The sequence below is a fragment of the Natator depressus genome, chromosome 21 (assembly GCF_965152275.1).
Source record: "Natator depressus isolate rNatDep1 chromosome 21, rNatDep2.hap1, whole genome shotgun sequence".
NCBI lineage: Eukaryota > Metazoa > Chordata > Testudines > Cheloniidae > Natator > Natator depressus.
This window is the reverse complement of record NC_134254.1, coordinates 9,771,961-9,787,900: the sequence shown is the minus strand read 5'-3', so window position 1 is coordinate 9,787,900 and position 15,940 is coordinate 9,771,961. Positions and strand designations below refer to the sequence as shown.

General features: G+C 55.3%; 1 protein-coding gene across 1 annotated transcript in view; it reads right to left on the bottom strand.

The window, feature by feature from the left end:
• The window catches only part of ITPR3 (inositol 1,4,5-trisphosphate receptor type 3), an 82,597-nt gene that overhangs the window by 12,244 nt on the left and 54,413 nt on the right, over positions 1-15,940 (bottom strand). The window contains exons 28-47 of the mRNA XM_074936463.1: positions 15,705-15,830; positions 14,826-14,948; positions 13,814-14,014; positions 12,889-13,140; positions 12,336-12,461; positions 11,655-11,780; positions 10,742-10,862; positions 9,948-10,132; positions 9,264-9,412; positions 8,947-9,055; positions 8,485-8,575; positions 7,779-7,948; positions 6,475-6,649; positions 6,006-6,187; positions 5,320-5,520; positions 3,826-3,936; positions 3,164-3,259; positions 2,293-2,394; positions 1,254-1,340; positions 421-531 (exon numbers count right to left, since the gene is read on the bottom strand). Of these exons, the coding sequence (XP_074792564.1) occupies positions 421-531; positions 1,254-1,340; positions 2,293-2,394; positions 3,164-3,259; positions 3,826-3,936; positions 5,320-5,520; positions 6,006-6,187; positions 6,475-6,649; positions 7,779-7,948; positions 8,485-8,575; positions 8,947-9,055; positions 9,264-9,412; positions 9,948-10,132; positions 10,742-10,862; positions 11,655-11,780; positions 12,336-12,461; positions 12,889-13,140; positions 13,814-14,014; positions 14,826-14,948; positions 15,705-15,830 (2,844 nt within the window). The remainder of the gene's footprint in view (positions 1-420; positions 532-1,253; positions 1,341-2,292; positions 2,395-3,163; positions 3,260-3,825; positions 3,937-5,319; positions 5,521-6,005; positions 6,188-6,474; positions 6,650-7,778; positions 7,949-8,484; positions 8,576-8,946; positions 9,056-9,263; positions 9,413-9,947; positions 10,133-10,741; positions 10,863-11,654; positions 11,781-12,335; positions 12,462-12,888; positions 13,141-13,813; positions 14,015-14,825; positions 14,949-15,704; positions 15,831-15,940) is intronic.

The following is a 15,940-nucleotide window of genomic DNA, read 5'->3' as shown; positions in this document are numbered from 1 at the left end:
GAAACCGGGGTGCTCTTAGTGCCCCATCTGCACCACACTTATTTGCTCTGCCATGTAACCAGGAACCAGCCCCACACCAGCTCAGGGAAGGGTCTATAAACTGCAACTCATTCTAAGCCACGCCCACAGCTTGATCCAGCACACACATCCCTGACCAGCACAAGGCTCCTGCGGTGGGAATCCTTGCTAGCACTGAGGACACGTGCTGCAGGAGACAACAAACAAGAAGGGCAGTAGGAAAAAGATATCTGGGCACCGCTAATTTGCTCTACCTTTAAGTGCTAGCCTGTATCTCCGGGGCACGACAATGATGAGGCTTGTCTATGAACTGCAGACACAGGGAGGTTTAGCCCCATGACCTAAATTAGCCAGTCATTAGTCCATGAAAGGGAAATCTACCAGGACAACAACAAGTCCTACCTCAATCTGGGAGGTGTGCTTCTCGTAATACGCCAGCGGGTCTTCTTCCTCCTCCTGGACGGGAGCCGTTGATTTCAGCATCTGAGTCAGCTGCTTATTGTTTAAGCTGAGCTGGAGTAGAGGGGAGAATAAGGCAGGTGTCTTCAGCTGGCAAAGGCAGGAGGGATTCTGTTCTAACTGGGCATTAACAATGGTTCCTCACCATTTACCGAAAGCAAATCAAGGAAAGCTTTATAAAGGGCCCCAGCGGTTCTCCCCAGCCTCCCAGGGACGGCAATTCAACTCACTACTATAATTACCTCCCAAATGGGCTAATCCCCAAATTGCAAATCAATGCCCATAACGCCCGAGGGAAATCGCATTACAGCTGAGTAGCATTTGGGAGAGGAGACCAGGCCACACAAAGCAGGAAAATGACAGCGAAAGGATCAACCCTCCTACCTCTAGGAGGAGGGGCAAGGTGGGAACTGACACCACCAGGGAAGCTTAACCCCCATCAGCACTAATAGGAGCAGACCTTCTCCATGGCAACACGGGAACATATACCCTGAAGAACAGAACCGGCCACCCGTGAGCTCTACAGAGCTCTCCTTTCATATTACCCCAGGGAGCTGGGTGATCATTGCAGAACGTGTAGTTGTGGCTAAAACCCCATGCAAACCCCGCGGGAGGTGTGAATTTTGTATCTCCACGGGAATCTCTAAAAAGATCAAGGCTTAAATGATGGAAAGCAGAGCAGCTAAGAAACCTCTGCTTAATCAGGCCTGGGGAAGTTTCTTAGCAACCCACTGCCACTGGGGAGATCCTGCATTCACTCCATGGATCTCTCATACCATAGAGGAGATGCCCTCCACCTCCTCCTCCTGGATTCGCTTCACTGGTTTCAGCAGATGCTGCAGTTGCTTGTTGTGCCGAGATAGCTGCAAAGAGAGAGAGGGACAGTGAGGAAGGAACAGAAGCATGAGACAGACATGGCAGGGCAGAATGTACTGTGAACATGTGACGTTCCTTTGCTAGATGTGTAAAAGCCATGGAAGGATGAGGCATACACGTGCCAAGTCCTGATCCAGCTAGAGCCAATGAAATATTTTGCCGTTGACTTCTCTTGGATCAGGATTTAGCCCTTAGATATATGAAGAAAGAACAGCATCTGCAGTGACACTAGCTAGCATAAAACAAGGGATGTCAATCCCCATTCTTCAGGGAATAAGCTGGCCACCATACTGGGTCAGGAAGGACTGCAGCCCTTTGGTAACGTACGATTGCCCAGTTGGTGTGGAGGAGGTTCTGCCTTCTGCTAACGCACCGAGGCTCGGTCACTGCTAGAGAGGAACCATTGCTCTGTCCGAGGACAGCACTGCTCATATGCCTAGGGCAACAGGACTTGTTGGGACATAAGCAGAATAGTGGATCATGGGGCCCAAATTTACCACTGGCACAAGTGGGTGAAACTTGATTGAAGTCCATGGTGCGGGGCAAGCTTATATGAGCAGTGACGTTAACCTGTGATGGGCCAGCACAGACTGATCTAGCTCTGAATGAAAGGAACCCTCCAAGGTGTCAGGGACCAAGCAAAGGTGTGGGTCAGGACTCAAAGAGCCCAGTTTCTTTTCCGAGGCCACAAGCAAGTCTTCTACTTATGGATCCAGACTGGAACTTCACGGTTATCCCAGCAGAGCTGGGTCTTCCTAGGTTTGACTTGAGAAAGTATTTAAATAAATAGGGGGGGAACCTGGAAAGGCTATCCCATGCTAACCTGTGAACAAAAGCCACCATACCACGGGATGGAGGAGCTGGAGGAAGCCAGTCTTAGAAAGGAGAGGCTTCTGCAGACGGGCACCTATGGTAGAAAAACAGCTGAAGAGATGGTACCTGTAAGGCCAAGATATAGATGTTGTGCCCGACTTCCCGGGGGGAAATCTCAGAGTTCTCGCACTCTTCCTCCTGGAGATAGGCTTTTTTAATTACATCAACCTGTAAAGGCAACCATGGGAGCAAGTCAGCTGTGCACTTCGCCAGCCAGAAACGTGGCTAAAGTTTTGCACTGCCCTGGGGACGTTTTGAAGCGATAATATTTTGTTTCTCTTCCCTGTCCCATTTGTTTTTCCCCGTAACCAAGGAAGGCTCCATGGACCACCACCAAAGAGGTGTGTGCGTGTAACTAGCGTCAGTTGTGGGAGTGGAGGTGTGATGCAGACAACTATCCACTGAGGAAGGCGGGATTAGTGGTAGAGACTTGGGAGACCTGGGTTCAGTTCCCTGCTCTGCCACAGACTCCCTGTGTGACCTTGGGCAAGTCACTTAATCGTGCCGTGCCTCAGTTTCCCAACCTGTACAATGGAGATAACAACAGTGCCCTACCTCACCGGGGGGGGGGGGGGGGGGGTTGGGAGGATAAATACACTAAAGATTGTGAGGTGCTCAGGCAGTATGGTAATGGAGGCCAGATAAACTACCTTTGTTAGACAGTACTGCAGTGAGACCAGCTGTACCTCGATTCCACACACAACCACATGGCACAACCTCGCAGCCCTGACCCGAGGAAGTCAAGAGCAAGGGTGAGAAGGATGGGGAGGGAGAGCCACCTTGGCTCAAAGGCTCCCTGGAATTTTAGGTCTGTCCCAATGATTCAGACCTCTGTCCCTTCCCTTCCCCCACGTCTCTAACATGCAAAGTCCTGCATGTCTCCCAAAGGCAGTTATGCCCAGGCCAAGAGCATCCCTCCCTGCTTGCCCACCCTTACCAGTTCCTGAGGCCGAAGGCTGATGAGGATCCGCTCGGCATTCTCACTGTCGTGTCTGCTCTCCATCAGGGCCAGCAGGAGTTTGGAGGCATTGTCCTGGTGAACAGACACCCACTTAGGTAAGCCAGTGTGTCACAGGCACCCTCTACCTCTGCCTGAGGCCCGTAAACATGCCACGCCATGCAGAAACACGGCCACCCATCCATAGCTCCCCTGCGCTAGAGACCAAGCCACACGCCCACCCACTCTAGAGACGCACATTATGGAGCCCACCAAGTCACGCTCTGCTACAGAGCCCACCTGCTCACACATGCTGGAGAGGGACTTCCCCACCCACGCTCAGTATCCCACGCTTTTCAGAGACCACCTCCCCACACCACAGAAACCATACAAACAACGCTGCCAACACCACACCCATCCAGGATGTCCAGTGCTACATACATTAAAGGTCCATAGACACACTACGGAGTCCTACAGACATGCTAGACTCAGATTCCAAGGCCAGAAGGAACCACTGTGGTCATCTAGTCTGACCTCCTGTATGACACTGGCCAGAGACCTTCCACTACATAAACCCTCTTCGGTACCTGCTCCCCCCACCCGCCCCCACACACGCACGAGACATCCCATCCTCACACCCCCTTCCAAGCTGCCCCACTGACCTTCAGCTGGAGGACAAGGTCCATTCTGTACTTGCAGAGGGGGCTGATCTCATTCAGGATCAGGGCCGTGATGATGTCAATGCCATTAGATTCGTGCGTCACAATGCAGCTCTGGGGAGTGACACACACAGGGTTTGTCCCACACATTCTTTTCTGCTCTCTTGACCTCAGCTTTCCCCTCTGATGTCTCAGGCTCCCCACACACTCACAGGGGCTCAGGCTTAGGGGATGAAATGCCCGAGGCCCTAGGTCCCATCTACATGACCAGATCAGCTGCATTTGACCAACATGCTCCCAGCACAGTGGCCTAACTAGGTTATAAACACAGCAGAACTGAGGTATACATGGCTAAAAACTATCCAGACATAAAGCCTACAGCGGGTTTCAACCATGTTATTTGACCTTGTCCGTACTGGCCAGCCATCGTTACAGCCTTGTTTGGCACAAGCCATGTTCACTCCCTGTTGCCTTGATGATGGCAATGGGATCTTTTTCTTAGATGCAGATAGCCAGGGTGAAAAATCGGGACAGGGGTGGGGGGGGGGTGTAACAGGCATCTGTATCAGAGAAAGCCCCGAATATCGGGATTGTCCCTATGAAATCGGGACATCCGGTCCCCTAATGCATACAGAAGGAATGATCAAGGACAGGAAGTTATTACATGCCCGGCGCAGGTCCAAGGGTGAAAGCCTCTAACACACGTTCCTTAAGAGCGAATGAAACACTAACCACCACATGCCCGTGAGAGCGACATCGACCCATTTCCAAGCATCGTTTGTGGGTACAGAGTTCCCACCTGTGCGGGAACGAGTCACATGACTACCCGGCTACGAATCCCCATCGGCCAATCACATCGCTCCTTCGTCTAAGCCCAAAGTTACAGGTGGGAGAGACGCAGGATTGTCCCCTGCAGCCCATTCTTCACTGCTCTGCCCTGCCTAGTCTGAAACGACTCAAGCAACCGGGCTCCCATGCCTTCCCCCTGGGGCGGCTACTGCCAGGAGGTTTCTCCTGAGAGTCGGCCTAACTGGTGCTTTCCTAATTCCATTGCATTGCTTCTAGTTGCGACTCTGAACAATTCCTTCCCTCCTGGGATATCATGGACAGCAACCAAGTTAGCCCAGCAGCACGCGTTAGTGATTGTAACCTCCGCCCACACGTCCATCCCCCCAGCGTTCATTGCTCTTCTCTGAACGGTCCCAATTCTGTACCCGCTGACACCCCAAAATCAGGGAGGCTGAATCAGCCTCAGCAGAACCGTGGCCCTATTTGCCCCCAGCCTTCTGGAAAGGATGGAGCAGGGCTCCCTCAGCAGTGTCCCGAGAGCTGCCTGGGGAACACCAGGCTGTTGGTACAAAATCCCAGGCATCCTGGGAACAAGCGAGATCTAGAGCAATATGCAAAGGTCTCTAGCAGAGGATCTAGCCAGCCCCTCACTCCTTGCCCTCATAGCCAACCGTGCTGTCTCTCCGTGGTGCTGGGTGTTTGGATTACCTGGTTCTCATGGCATGGTCCCTGGCAATACTCCGTCAAGGTCTCCAGGGTTTGGGTGATAAGGGCCACGTTGCATTCGTTGATGTAGAGGCCCAGCAGGCCCAGCCCCCCCGTGGTGCTGCCACACATGATGTCCAGGAACTGCAGCGTCTCACACACCAGGTTGTAGTTGGTCTTATTGTTCTGGCACCGGAGGAAGTTCTGCAGAACAAACCACCAGGCTAAAACCTCCAAGAGGGCCTGCAACTCAGCAGCCCCAGTCTCTGCAGCCCCCCTTCACACCCTTCCTGGTCCTCTCTTCCCCAGGGAAGCCAACGGGGTGCAGGTCAGGGCAGAATTTGATACTCTGCCCCCTACAGTAATGTTTGGCAGTAGGAGTGATCAGAGCTGTAAAGAGGGCCCTGAACATGTCTGGCCCATGCCATTTAACTGTATATACAGACCGTGACCAGGACTTATGACAATAACAACACACAAAGCTTACCTAGCGCTTTTCTTCTGTCTATCGCAAAGCATTTACAAAGCAGGTGAGTATCATGGGGAAACTGAGGCACAGGGAGGGGAAGAGGCTTGTCCAAAGTCACCCAGCAGGCCAGTTGCAAAGCCAGGAATAGCACCCAGGTCTCCTGAGTCCCACTCCTCTACCCAGTGAGACAAACGGCCCGCCATCACCCCTGCTTACAAACCTGGAGGTCCCGGTTGTGGTTTTCACAGAGCAACTGCAGGAACCGAAGAATAGGTTCCATGATCAAGATCGACATTCCCATCTCATTGTTCTGGCTTCGCTCCCCAGTGTCGTGGCCCTTTCGAAACCCAATGGCCATGGGGTGCCGAGATGGGGCGTGGGACAGCATGAAGGTTCCTCGTCCTAAAGGGAAATCCAATCTCTATTACTGTCATACCCAGGAACTCTGGTTGCCTACCCAGAGAGAATGTACTCAAGGGGGACAAACACATCCCCTGATGGCTACTTGGATGGGGCCAGCTTGTATGCATCTTTAAGCTGGCTATCTAGAGAGCCTGCCTCTGGCTAGATCAGGACCCTACTGCTAGGCACTGTAACCCTGCCCTAGGGTTAGCGTTCCTATGGGTAGGATACTTGGAGCCAGGGTTAGGATCACACAGGTAGATATGGTACCCTCCCTTCCCATTTACCCTTAGTGCCAGGGTCAGGGGTGTCTTTGTCCTCCTGGGGCTTGTTCCCAATGTCAGTCATGTTCACCGACACTATGGACTTGGTCTCCTGCTGCGCCTTCTTCATGCGTTCATGCAGCACTTTAAAGAACTTCTCACACTTCTTGTCGCTCGTCATCAGGTTATAAAACGATTTCTGGGCAGAGAGGGAGGGGTGGAGGAAGCAAGACAAGAAGTAAAAATGTCCACATTACGATCCGAAGTTTCCCCAGCTGCCTCTGGGATTTGTCTCTCCCACTAAGTCTGATACGGTGCCTGGAGTTTCAAAAGAGCTGGATAGTTTCACGACCAATAGTATCTGCAGTTATACAGCTATGGTTAGGGTGACCACTTCTCATGCTTCAGGGCACAAGCTGGTCAAGCACAGGGGTCAGGAAGAAAGTCCTGCCCCTGCCTGTAGCTTTGCACGCTATAAAAGAGTTTTCATTATTTTCTACAGCATCAAAGTGCTGGGCATTGAAGGAAGCAGGATACCGGACTGAACAGACCAGTGATCTGGTTGCGTAAACCCAGAACTACACTACTTTCTTTTCTCATCACTCAGATGTGAATCAGGGTCGCTGACCAAGTCAAATCTCAAGGGCAGGGCCATGCACATGCAACCCCCCTAATCAAGTCCCAGGAAATAACAGTCCTTTTGGCATACAGGGAATGGATAATTCACCTCCCCTTTCTTCCCTCTCTCATCCCACCCTCTACTACACGCTGAGCTTTAACTATCAAGGAAGTCCAAAGGTAGAACCTGAAAAACACAAGCTGTAGCCAGTTCAGCATCTTGGACCCTAGACTCATCGTGGGTGGTCTCACTAGTTTGCATCCACGTTTCCTGAACAAAGGGTTCGAAAGAGCAAAGGAATATAACCCACCACTAGACTCGGAGCTGCAGCACCCTGTTATTTTAGAACTACCCAGCAGAGGGCGCTGACTACACTAGAGTCATAGGAAACTTGCACCTTTAGGTTCTCAGGAGCTTTAGGCTGGAAACGTTAATCGCCAGCGATTTCTGGTGGGCCGAGGAACACAGCGTGAGCAGTCGGTCTGGTGGGATTTTATTACATCTGCCTTGGCCGGAACCACTAAGCGCAGGGATGGGCGAATATTCTATAGAGACACTTTTTTCAAACTCTCAAATGCAGCATTCGCTCCAGTGAGAGTTTCAGACAAAGGTTTGCATTCACACAAACCGAACCCTCTCTCCTAAGTCCTCCACGTCTGCTCTCCCCAGGGCTGGTGCACACGCTGGGAATGCAGCACTACCCCCAGACCTGTATCTCCGTGTTGCCGCCGTCCAGCAGCCGGATGGCTAAGAGGATGCTCTCCTGGAAAATCTTCTCGTTTTTGGTGTTCATGATAAGGTCCGACACCAGCTTGGTGGCCCCTTCTCTGTCCAGCCGGCACTGGATGGCAGCAATGACTGACCAGTCCTGGTCTTGGCCTACGCATGGAAGAACATGAGAGGTAAAAACTGGAGCGAGGGGCAACATTGGGGAGGCGCAGTAGTGAATTCTACAGCCAAGCTAAGGAGCAGAGGGTGGACTTTGGGTCGAGGCACTGAGCTGCCAGATTCCCTATGTGACCCTGGAAAAGTCCCTCAGTCGCTCCGTGCCTCAGTTTCCCCATCTGCTCCCAGGGGAGAGTTATGAGTCATTAACATTTGCAAAGCCCTTTCGTACTATGGCCACAGGGTCCTACGACTCCCTAGAACGGATCAATGGAAGGACGAGACTGAAAACTCCAGTTCCACAGAACCCGCGTCTATTTCCCTGTGTATGGAATTGCAGGCAAAACCCTACTTCTGGTAAGGGCTGACCTCAGGGAAGCAAGGCTGATTCACACCAGCTGAAGATGTGGTCCCCTATCCTAAGGGCTTGAAATGCAGAAGCCCGAAGCCCAAGGCGTGTGGGTGAGCCTCAGAAGAGACAGGGAAGAAAGCCGGCGCGGAGGGGAGACAAAGGACACCAAGTTGCTCACCACCCCCGGTTGTGTCGACGATCTCCCCTTTGGAGCTCGACTTCTTGTTCTGCAGGTAGTTACTCACAAGCATTTTCCTCAGCATGTTGCCCTGACGTGAGAAATAAACACCGTGGGTCTGCGCTCAAGTGGCAGATGCCCGACAGCTCACAGACCAATCCCCTGCCTTAGGGGCAGTGAGATAAAGCTCCCCGGGTAGGGACAAATCTCCCAACCCCCCACCAGCTGCATAAGGTCCTGCATGTGCCACATAAAAGGCCAGGGCGTGGGTGAAAGCCGAGTGTCTGCAAAACCCAGAGATGTGACTCCACCGACTGTAATATGGAGTCACTCCCGATTGACCCCAAGGCAAGGGAGAGGGGAAGCAAGCCTGAGAATTGTACGGAAAGGCCAGAGGGAGAAAAGAGGCACCAGGCTGGGGGGTTACTGTGGGTCTCCTGACCGTGTGCCTCAGGTACTCACCCTGTCCCCATATTTGTTCCTCTTCATGAGCATCTGCTGCAGCGTCCTCAGGACCCGGATGCACAACTTCTCCTCGCTCTCCATCAGGTCCTTAGTGTGCTGGACCAGCCTGGCCAAACACAGCAAGAACCCATCAGTTCCTTCTGCACCCTGAGCCCTCCCATCCTCTTCGGAAAGGACTCCACCTCCTTCCTCCTGTGGGTTCACACACATCCCACTGCCACCCACAGGGGAGAGCAGAGGAGGGACCGACCCCTTCCAGCTGGATGCTGGGATCAGAGTCGGCTGTGAGGCTACCCCCTACCCCACCCCCTTACTTGGAGAGGAAGCCCCCGCTCTCGCAGCGCTGGTAGGCATCGGTCCCCTCCATGAAGAGCAGCTCTGGGCAGTGCAGAACGTCCACCAGGACAGACACTTCGGCTTCCACCAGGGGTTTGAACCGTTCCTCCAGGGAGTTGATGATGTCCTGCAAACGACGCCGCCGTCAGGGTTGGGCCCAGGCCTCGCGTGCACCTGCAAGGCCAGACTGGGCCCACGAGGCACCGGCCTGTGCTGGGAATGGGACAGAGCTGCACCGGCTTGGGGAAACTCCTGGATGGATCAGGCTCTAAGTCTGCTGGAGCAGGTCAACTGACTGCCTCCCCGCTTCAGAGGCTGCTGCATGCAGGCTCCTCTGCAAGGCGGCGCACAGGGAGGAAAGCCACAGGGTCTGCATCCTCTCTGGCCCTCTGGAAGCGAGGGGCAGCCAGGAGAGGACAGGGACTGCACCATGCCTGGGTGCAGGCGTGGCCGGTCGCGGCGTGAAAGGAGCTGGTGGCAGGCTCAGCCGACAGGACCAGAATCAAATGGGCTGGGCCGGCTGAAGCAGAGGGAGGTCCCTGCAGTTCAGGGGTGTGGGCAGGAGGCACTGCTGCTGTTCGAATCCATCAGGAGTCCTCAATACCCCTGATTTCACCTGGAGCCAGGACCACCCCCCGGAAAGGGCTCCCCCCAGCCCGCACCTGCAGCTTCTCAATGATGTTTTTGTAGTCCCACTGGTTGGGCGTGGCCAAGCCACGGGGGAAGGTCCGCGTGGCTGTCTTGTAGCTGGAAGCGCTCCTCTGCAAGGCGCTGGTGGAGCTGCTGTTCAGCAGGGAGCTGACGTGGGCATCGAGGTCCATGGGCAGGGCGATGGAGCGGCTCTTGGCTGAAAGCAGAGCAGGCTCAGACGGAGCACGGAGGGCGGAGCGCCACACCACAGCGCCAGCTCTGCGGCGGATCCAGACCCGCGCTGGCTTGGGCGGCTCCGCAGGCCAAGTGCCTGGCACGCCCGGTGCTATGAGGTTGGTCATTTCCCTAACCAGGAGCAAAGCAACCTGGGCTGTTGCTTCCCTGTGCACCCCAAACAGATCAGTTCAGTGCTCAGCCCACACCCTGCCTCCGTCTGACCCCCAGCACTGTGTGTCCCAAACACGAATACATTTATCCCACACCCCCCGAGAAGGAAGAGAAATAGCATTGCCCTCCTTTTCCAGAGGAGGAACTTAGGCACAGAGAGATTAAATAACATGTCCAAAAATCACATCGGAAAGTTTTGGGGGTTCAATTCCCAGCCCAGAGCATTCACCACTAAACCAGCCTCTCCCCTCTGTGACCCATCAGCATTTATAGCCCTCCTCAAGAGTCAGACAGCAGCTGACGGGATGAGGGTCAAAGACTTAAGGAAAACCGGCATAAGTTCCAGCTTTATTTCAGGCCCCATCAGCTGCCAGAAATACCAGGAATCTCCTGAGACACGGTCCCCTTAGCGCCTTACCAACCATGGCCAGGGTACGGATACAGGCCTCCACCGAGGTCTTGTGCTGCTGCTGTAGCCAGGAGCACTCCAGGAGCCTCATGGTGGACTGGAGGAGCTGCACGACAATGGTCTGGTGGGTCTGCAAGAGACAGGAGGCAGGTCCTTATCTGGGGCCATGGTGTGAGCTCAGACCCATCGCTGCTGCTGGTGCTTCTTACAGGCCTCTGCTAGGGCCCATACGCAGCCTGCCTCCTCTTTCAGTTCACACTGGGGTCTCCCCACCCCCCAAGCTCTGCTCCGGGTCTGAGGGACTGCTCCAGTTGCTGAGTTTGACCAGGTTGCAGTTCACTCCCTCCAGAAACCTTAGTGTGGGTGGTACCTTAGCCATCAACACAACCCAGTCAGGCGTCTGCCCTCTGTGAGACCCCTCCGGCCCCACTGGGCTCTGCCCCTCAATACCACCCCAAGCTCTGCTGCCTATGCCACAAAGCCACCAGCCCCACCAGCCTCGGCCCCCTTTGCCCTCCCTCGGCTTGTTTCTAAGTTTCCTCTCTGTGCACCGGGCCTGTGTCTCAGGTAGGGAAGGAAACCCCTCAGCAGGTGAAACTCAGCTGGTTTCCAGGTCTCCCAGCCCACTGCAGGGCGGGGCCCCTCCCCACATCAGTGCTCCTGCCACTCTAGAGGGAGGGTCTGGCCAGACCCCTGCCACACGTGGCCACTGTACGTTGGGGCGGGTTTGGCTCTATGATCCAGAGACTTCCATCCCCGACAGCAACAGAACCGGTGGGATCCTGATGCTGAGGGTCATCGACTCTTGAGCCGTCTGCAGCTTCCAGGTCACAGACGGCACCTCTCCTGGCCTGGGCCACGTCAGGGGAGCTGGGGCCCTCAGCCTATTGCTGTGCTCGACTCTGGAAAGGGCCCTAGTTACCTGCAGGGAAGTGCTGTTCTCCGAGAAGGGGGAGCTGAAGAAGGCATTGATGGTGTCCAGCACCACGGTGAGCACGTACTTCTCCAGGGCGGGGTCCGTCAGACGCTTCTCTCGCTTCTTACACATCTGCAGGGAAGGAGACACCGGGTCGTTGCAGCCCGGGGGGTGGGCGCACACACTGGTACAAGTGCAACGCCGACGTGCACGCACCCAGCAGAGCTGGGGGGATCCACGCTGCGAGGGCATCTCAGACACCCTGTGGGGCACGCCCTACCCAGCACCTGCCCCTGGGCTCCCAGGGCCAGCTGTGCCCTGGAGAAGGCTCTGTACTGCTGCAGAGTGGATGTGTCAGCCCCGCAGTCCTGATGGCACAGCCGGGACAGCATGGCGTGGAGCAGCTCCTTGTTACGCCGAACACAGGTGCCACGTAGCACTGCCCCTGACCTGCCCATCCTGCTCCCAATGCTACAGCACGCTGGGCTCTGCTATTTCTCCAGCTCCTTGGCTGGCTCCCCTCACCATGGTATCCAGCCTGCACCGCTGCTTCTAGGTTTCTGAGAAAGCTAGTGGAGCATCCAGCAACTTTCGTCTCCTGGTGTCCACCCTCCCAAGGGAGAGTTGTCAGTGGGAGCCTCCACCCCATTCCCCACCCCAGCACCCACTCCACGCCCCGTCCCCCACCGTGGCCATGTCCAGGGTGAAGTTCTCGAAGAGAGTCCAGATGTGGTTGCTGGTGTAGATCTCCTTCATTTCCACCTCGGTGTCCACGTAGCAGTGGTTGACGAAGTTCACGTAGGCCATCTTCACCTGCAGGGGCAGAGGGGGATGGGCCCAGGGAGGGGAATTCAGTCCCTACAGGAGGCCGTGGGAGAGCAGCAAGGCAAACACAGCCCCCAGCCTCCCTCCTGCCCTTCGAACTACGACTGCCCCCAGAGGGACCGAGGGGCACAAGAGGGGTTCAGCTTGAAGCACCGCAGCCAAATAACCACACGACCTCGGCGGCAGGAGCTCTGAACTCCCCAGCACAAATCCCGCTTTCTGCCAGGCAAGAGGTGGGACAAACCACAAGTCAGAACCCCTTCCCCAGCCTACCTCATCCCCCCACTCTCCCCATTCTTGGGTGTGTTTCTTGCTCCCTCCTCTCGTCTCTCTCCAGTGCACCCACGGCTCTGAGTTCCCGGCCCATCTCCCTGGCTCTATGAGTTGGTGCCAGTGCCCTCCCCGCCCCCCGTACCTCGGTGATGCAGTCCTCATGCGTCACCACCTGCACAATGTCCTCCAGCGGCAGCAGGGATGTGCACTTGATCTCCGTGTAGACGTTCTTGCCCTCGGCACAGGCAGCCAGCAGGTCCACCAAGGAGATGTGGTACATGAGGGGGCTGTTCTCCTCCACCCCTTCCCGGGCCGCTGTCATCATCTCCAGCATGGTGGCCAGCGAGGCCTTGTCATTGTAGAAGACCACCACGTCGTCCCCGGCATTGGTGAGCTGTGGGGAAGGAGCAAAGGTCATGGATCTGTGGCGGGGGGATGGAAAAGCCTTGAAAGGCAACAGCCAGCTTCCCCCCCCCCCCCAAAGGGGCCACTCAGGGATTAAAGGACAGTGCATTTACAATGGAAATAGGGAATTTTCCAACACAGCGCAGAAATTCCCAACCTCTGGAACTCCCCGTTGCAGGATATTTCTAAGGCAAGCAGCTTAAAAACAGTCTAGGTGTGAAGGCCAGTATTCTTAAAAACTGCCACTGGCTTTGGGAGCCCAACATGAGACATGTTAGGCCTGATTGTCAAAGGTGAAAATTCAGCTGCATGAGTCTGCCCACACAATGGTGGAAATGGTGCAAGCAACGACTGCAAGCACGGGGGTTAGCAAGGTTTCAGATGTAGTGCGGACAGCGCCTTCTCTGGGTAGGAACAATCTCTCCTCAGGCTGGGATGAAATTAAAAGGGTTCTTGTCCTGCTTTCTCCATCTCCTCCAGAGGATGCGGCTTCCAAGAGTGCAGTGCCCCCTAGCAACCAGCTGGGGCCCTGGGATCTGCACAGGCGTCCCTCCTGAGCCCCCACCCTGCTCCCCGAGACAGCCCTGCTTCTCTGACTGGGTCTGTCTATACACCTGAACACCCCCCCCACACACACACCCCCAAGGGGAGGGGGCTCTCACCTCCGTCATGATCATGTCCTGGCACTTCTTGACGTACTTGCCCTCCGCCTTGATGATGCTGTGCAGGAAGTCGAGGTACTGCACGTGGCGGCCATGCGTGGCCAGGCAGTGGACGAAGTGCTGAAGCACCGTCTCGTTAATCTCCGAGCACAGCTGGTAGTTGTTCAGGAAGATGTGCTGCATCGTCTCGGCCTCCAGGAGCTGCGGGGGGGGGGGGGGGGGGAACACCTGCGTGAGGCTGAGGGGCTACGCAGAGCCCCCAAACACCCAGGTACACTTCCAGCTCCCCCCCCACTTGCTCTCCTTCTTGCAGGTATGTCTCTTCCCTTCTTCTGGGTCTCTCTCTCCTTTGTCCATGCTCTCCAAACACCCCTCCCCGCTCCTGGACCATTATCCTGAACCCCTAAACCCCCACCCGCTGGGCCTTCACAACCCTTAGCCAAGCAACCCCCCAACCATCCTGCAGGGTTGCGTAGAACTTTCCTCCTTCCCTGTTCTTTCGGGGGGGGGGGGGGGGGGTGCAAAGGGTGCTTTGCCACCCTCTAGCAATCTCCGTATTTATTTGTTGGCTTTTCCATCAGCTTTCCTAGCATCTGAGCCTCCCAGACATTAGTGACTTTGCCTCACAACACCTTTGTGAGGCTGGGCCGCATCCCCATCCTCATTTTACAGGTGGGGAAACTGAGGCACGGGGCGGTGAAGTGACTTGCCCGAGGTCATACAGCAAGTGAGGGGCTGAGCCAAGAATTGAAACCGGGTCTTCTAAGCCCCAGTCTAGTGCCTTTATCGCAAGGCCACCCTTCTAGAGAGCAAGCACTACCATGTGAAATGTTAGTGAACTATCCAGGACTGGCCAGCGGGGTAGAGGGACCAGGGTGGCCTAGATGACCTACCAGAATCGGTCTCTTCCATCTCTATTGTCTACGAATCCCCATCTATCCCCCAGCCCACTCCTCTGGTTCCATGTTGAGCTCTCCCGAGGGGAAGCGGGGGGAGAGGCCTCCTCTCTTACCCCAGGGGTGAGGAACAAGTTGAGATGTTTGTGCAGAAGGGCCTGGTTTCCTTGGTTCCCAGCGCAGAACTTCTGTAGGAACTGGTGGGTGTATCTCAGAATCTCCAGCATCTTTGCATCACCCTGAGCAAAGGGGGAGCAGAGAAGAATGAGTTCTTGGAGGAGGAGTCTGAGGAATTCTACCCAGGAGACATCCTAAGCCATGAGAAGCACAAGGACGCCCCTCCCAAGATGGCATTTCCTAGGGTCACATTGTGGCACATCAAAGAACAAATCAATCAGGTTCGACGGCACCGAGAAGGTTTCTGCATCCACAGCTGGGTCAAGGAGGAAATCTCACCCCCTGGACACTATTGTGCAGACAGGCGCATTGGACCTGGGCTGAGGCATGCTGCTATAGACTGCATACCGTGCTGGATGGCTCCTCGGTCCATTCCTGTCTGTCAGAACTGACGTTACGCCATAGGACCCTGACCTCTCGAGGTCCCTTCCAGTCCTACGATTAGTAATTCCTGCATACAGACCTTTCCCCACAATGCACTTTGCAAGAGTGGGTAAGAGTTTTTTATCCCCATTTTACAGAGAAGGGCACTGAGGCCTGGGGAGATGAAGTGACTTGCCCGGGGTCGTGCAGTGAGTCAGTGGCCAAGCTGAGAAGAGAACCCAGGAGTCCCAGCAGCCAGTCTGCTGCTCTAGCTACTAGACACGCTGCCTCCGGGCATCCGGTATGTAGGAAACCATTGGCAAACCCAGAGCTGCATGGACTGAGCGACTGACCCCCGCGCGGAGATATCCCAGCTGCTTGAACATGCGCTGGGGCTGCTGCCTTCGACTCCCATCCAGCCCAGCCCAGCCCCGCCCTGCTTCCCACTCGCCCACCTTCTCATAGGGGATCTGCAGCAGATCCAGCATCACTTTGTGGGCGTCCATGTTCTTCATCAGGCGCTGCTGCTTCTTGCGCACCTGCTCACCCACCCCACACATTTTATTGAGCCGCTCCAGGATCTGGAGAGAGAACCCCGCCCCCAGGGCACAAGAGAAGAGGAATGAGCGTTAGAACACACACACACACACACGGCAGGACGCAGCCCTACGCTGGCCCCAACGAGGCCAGC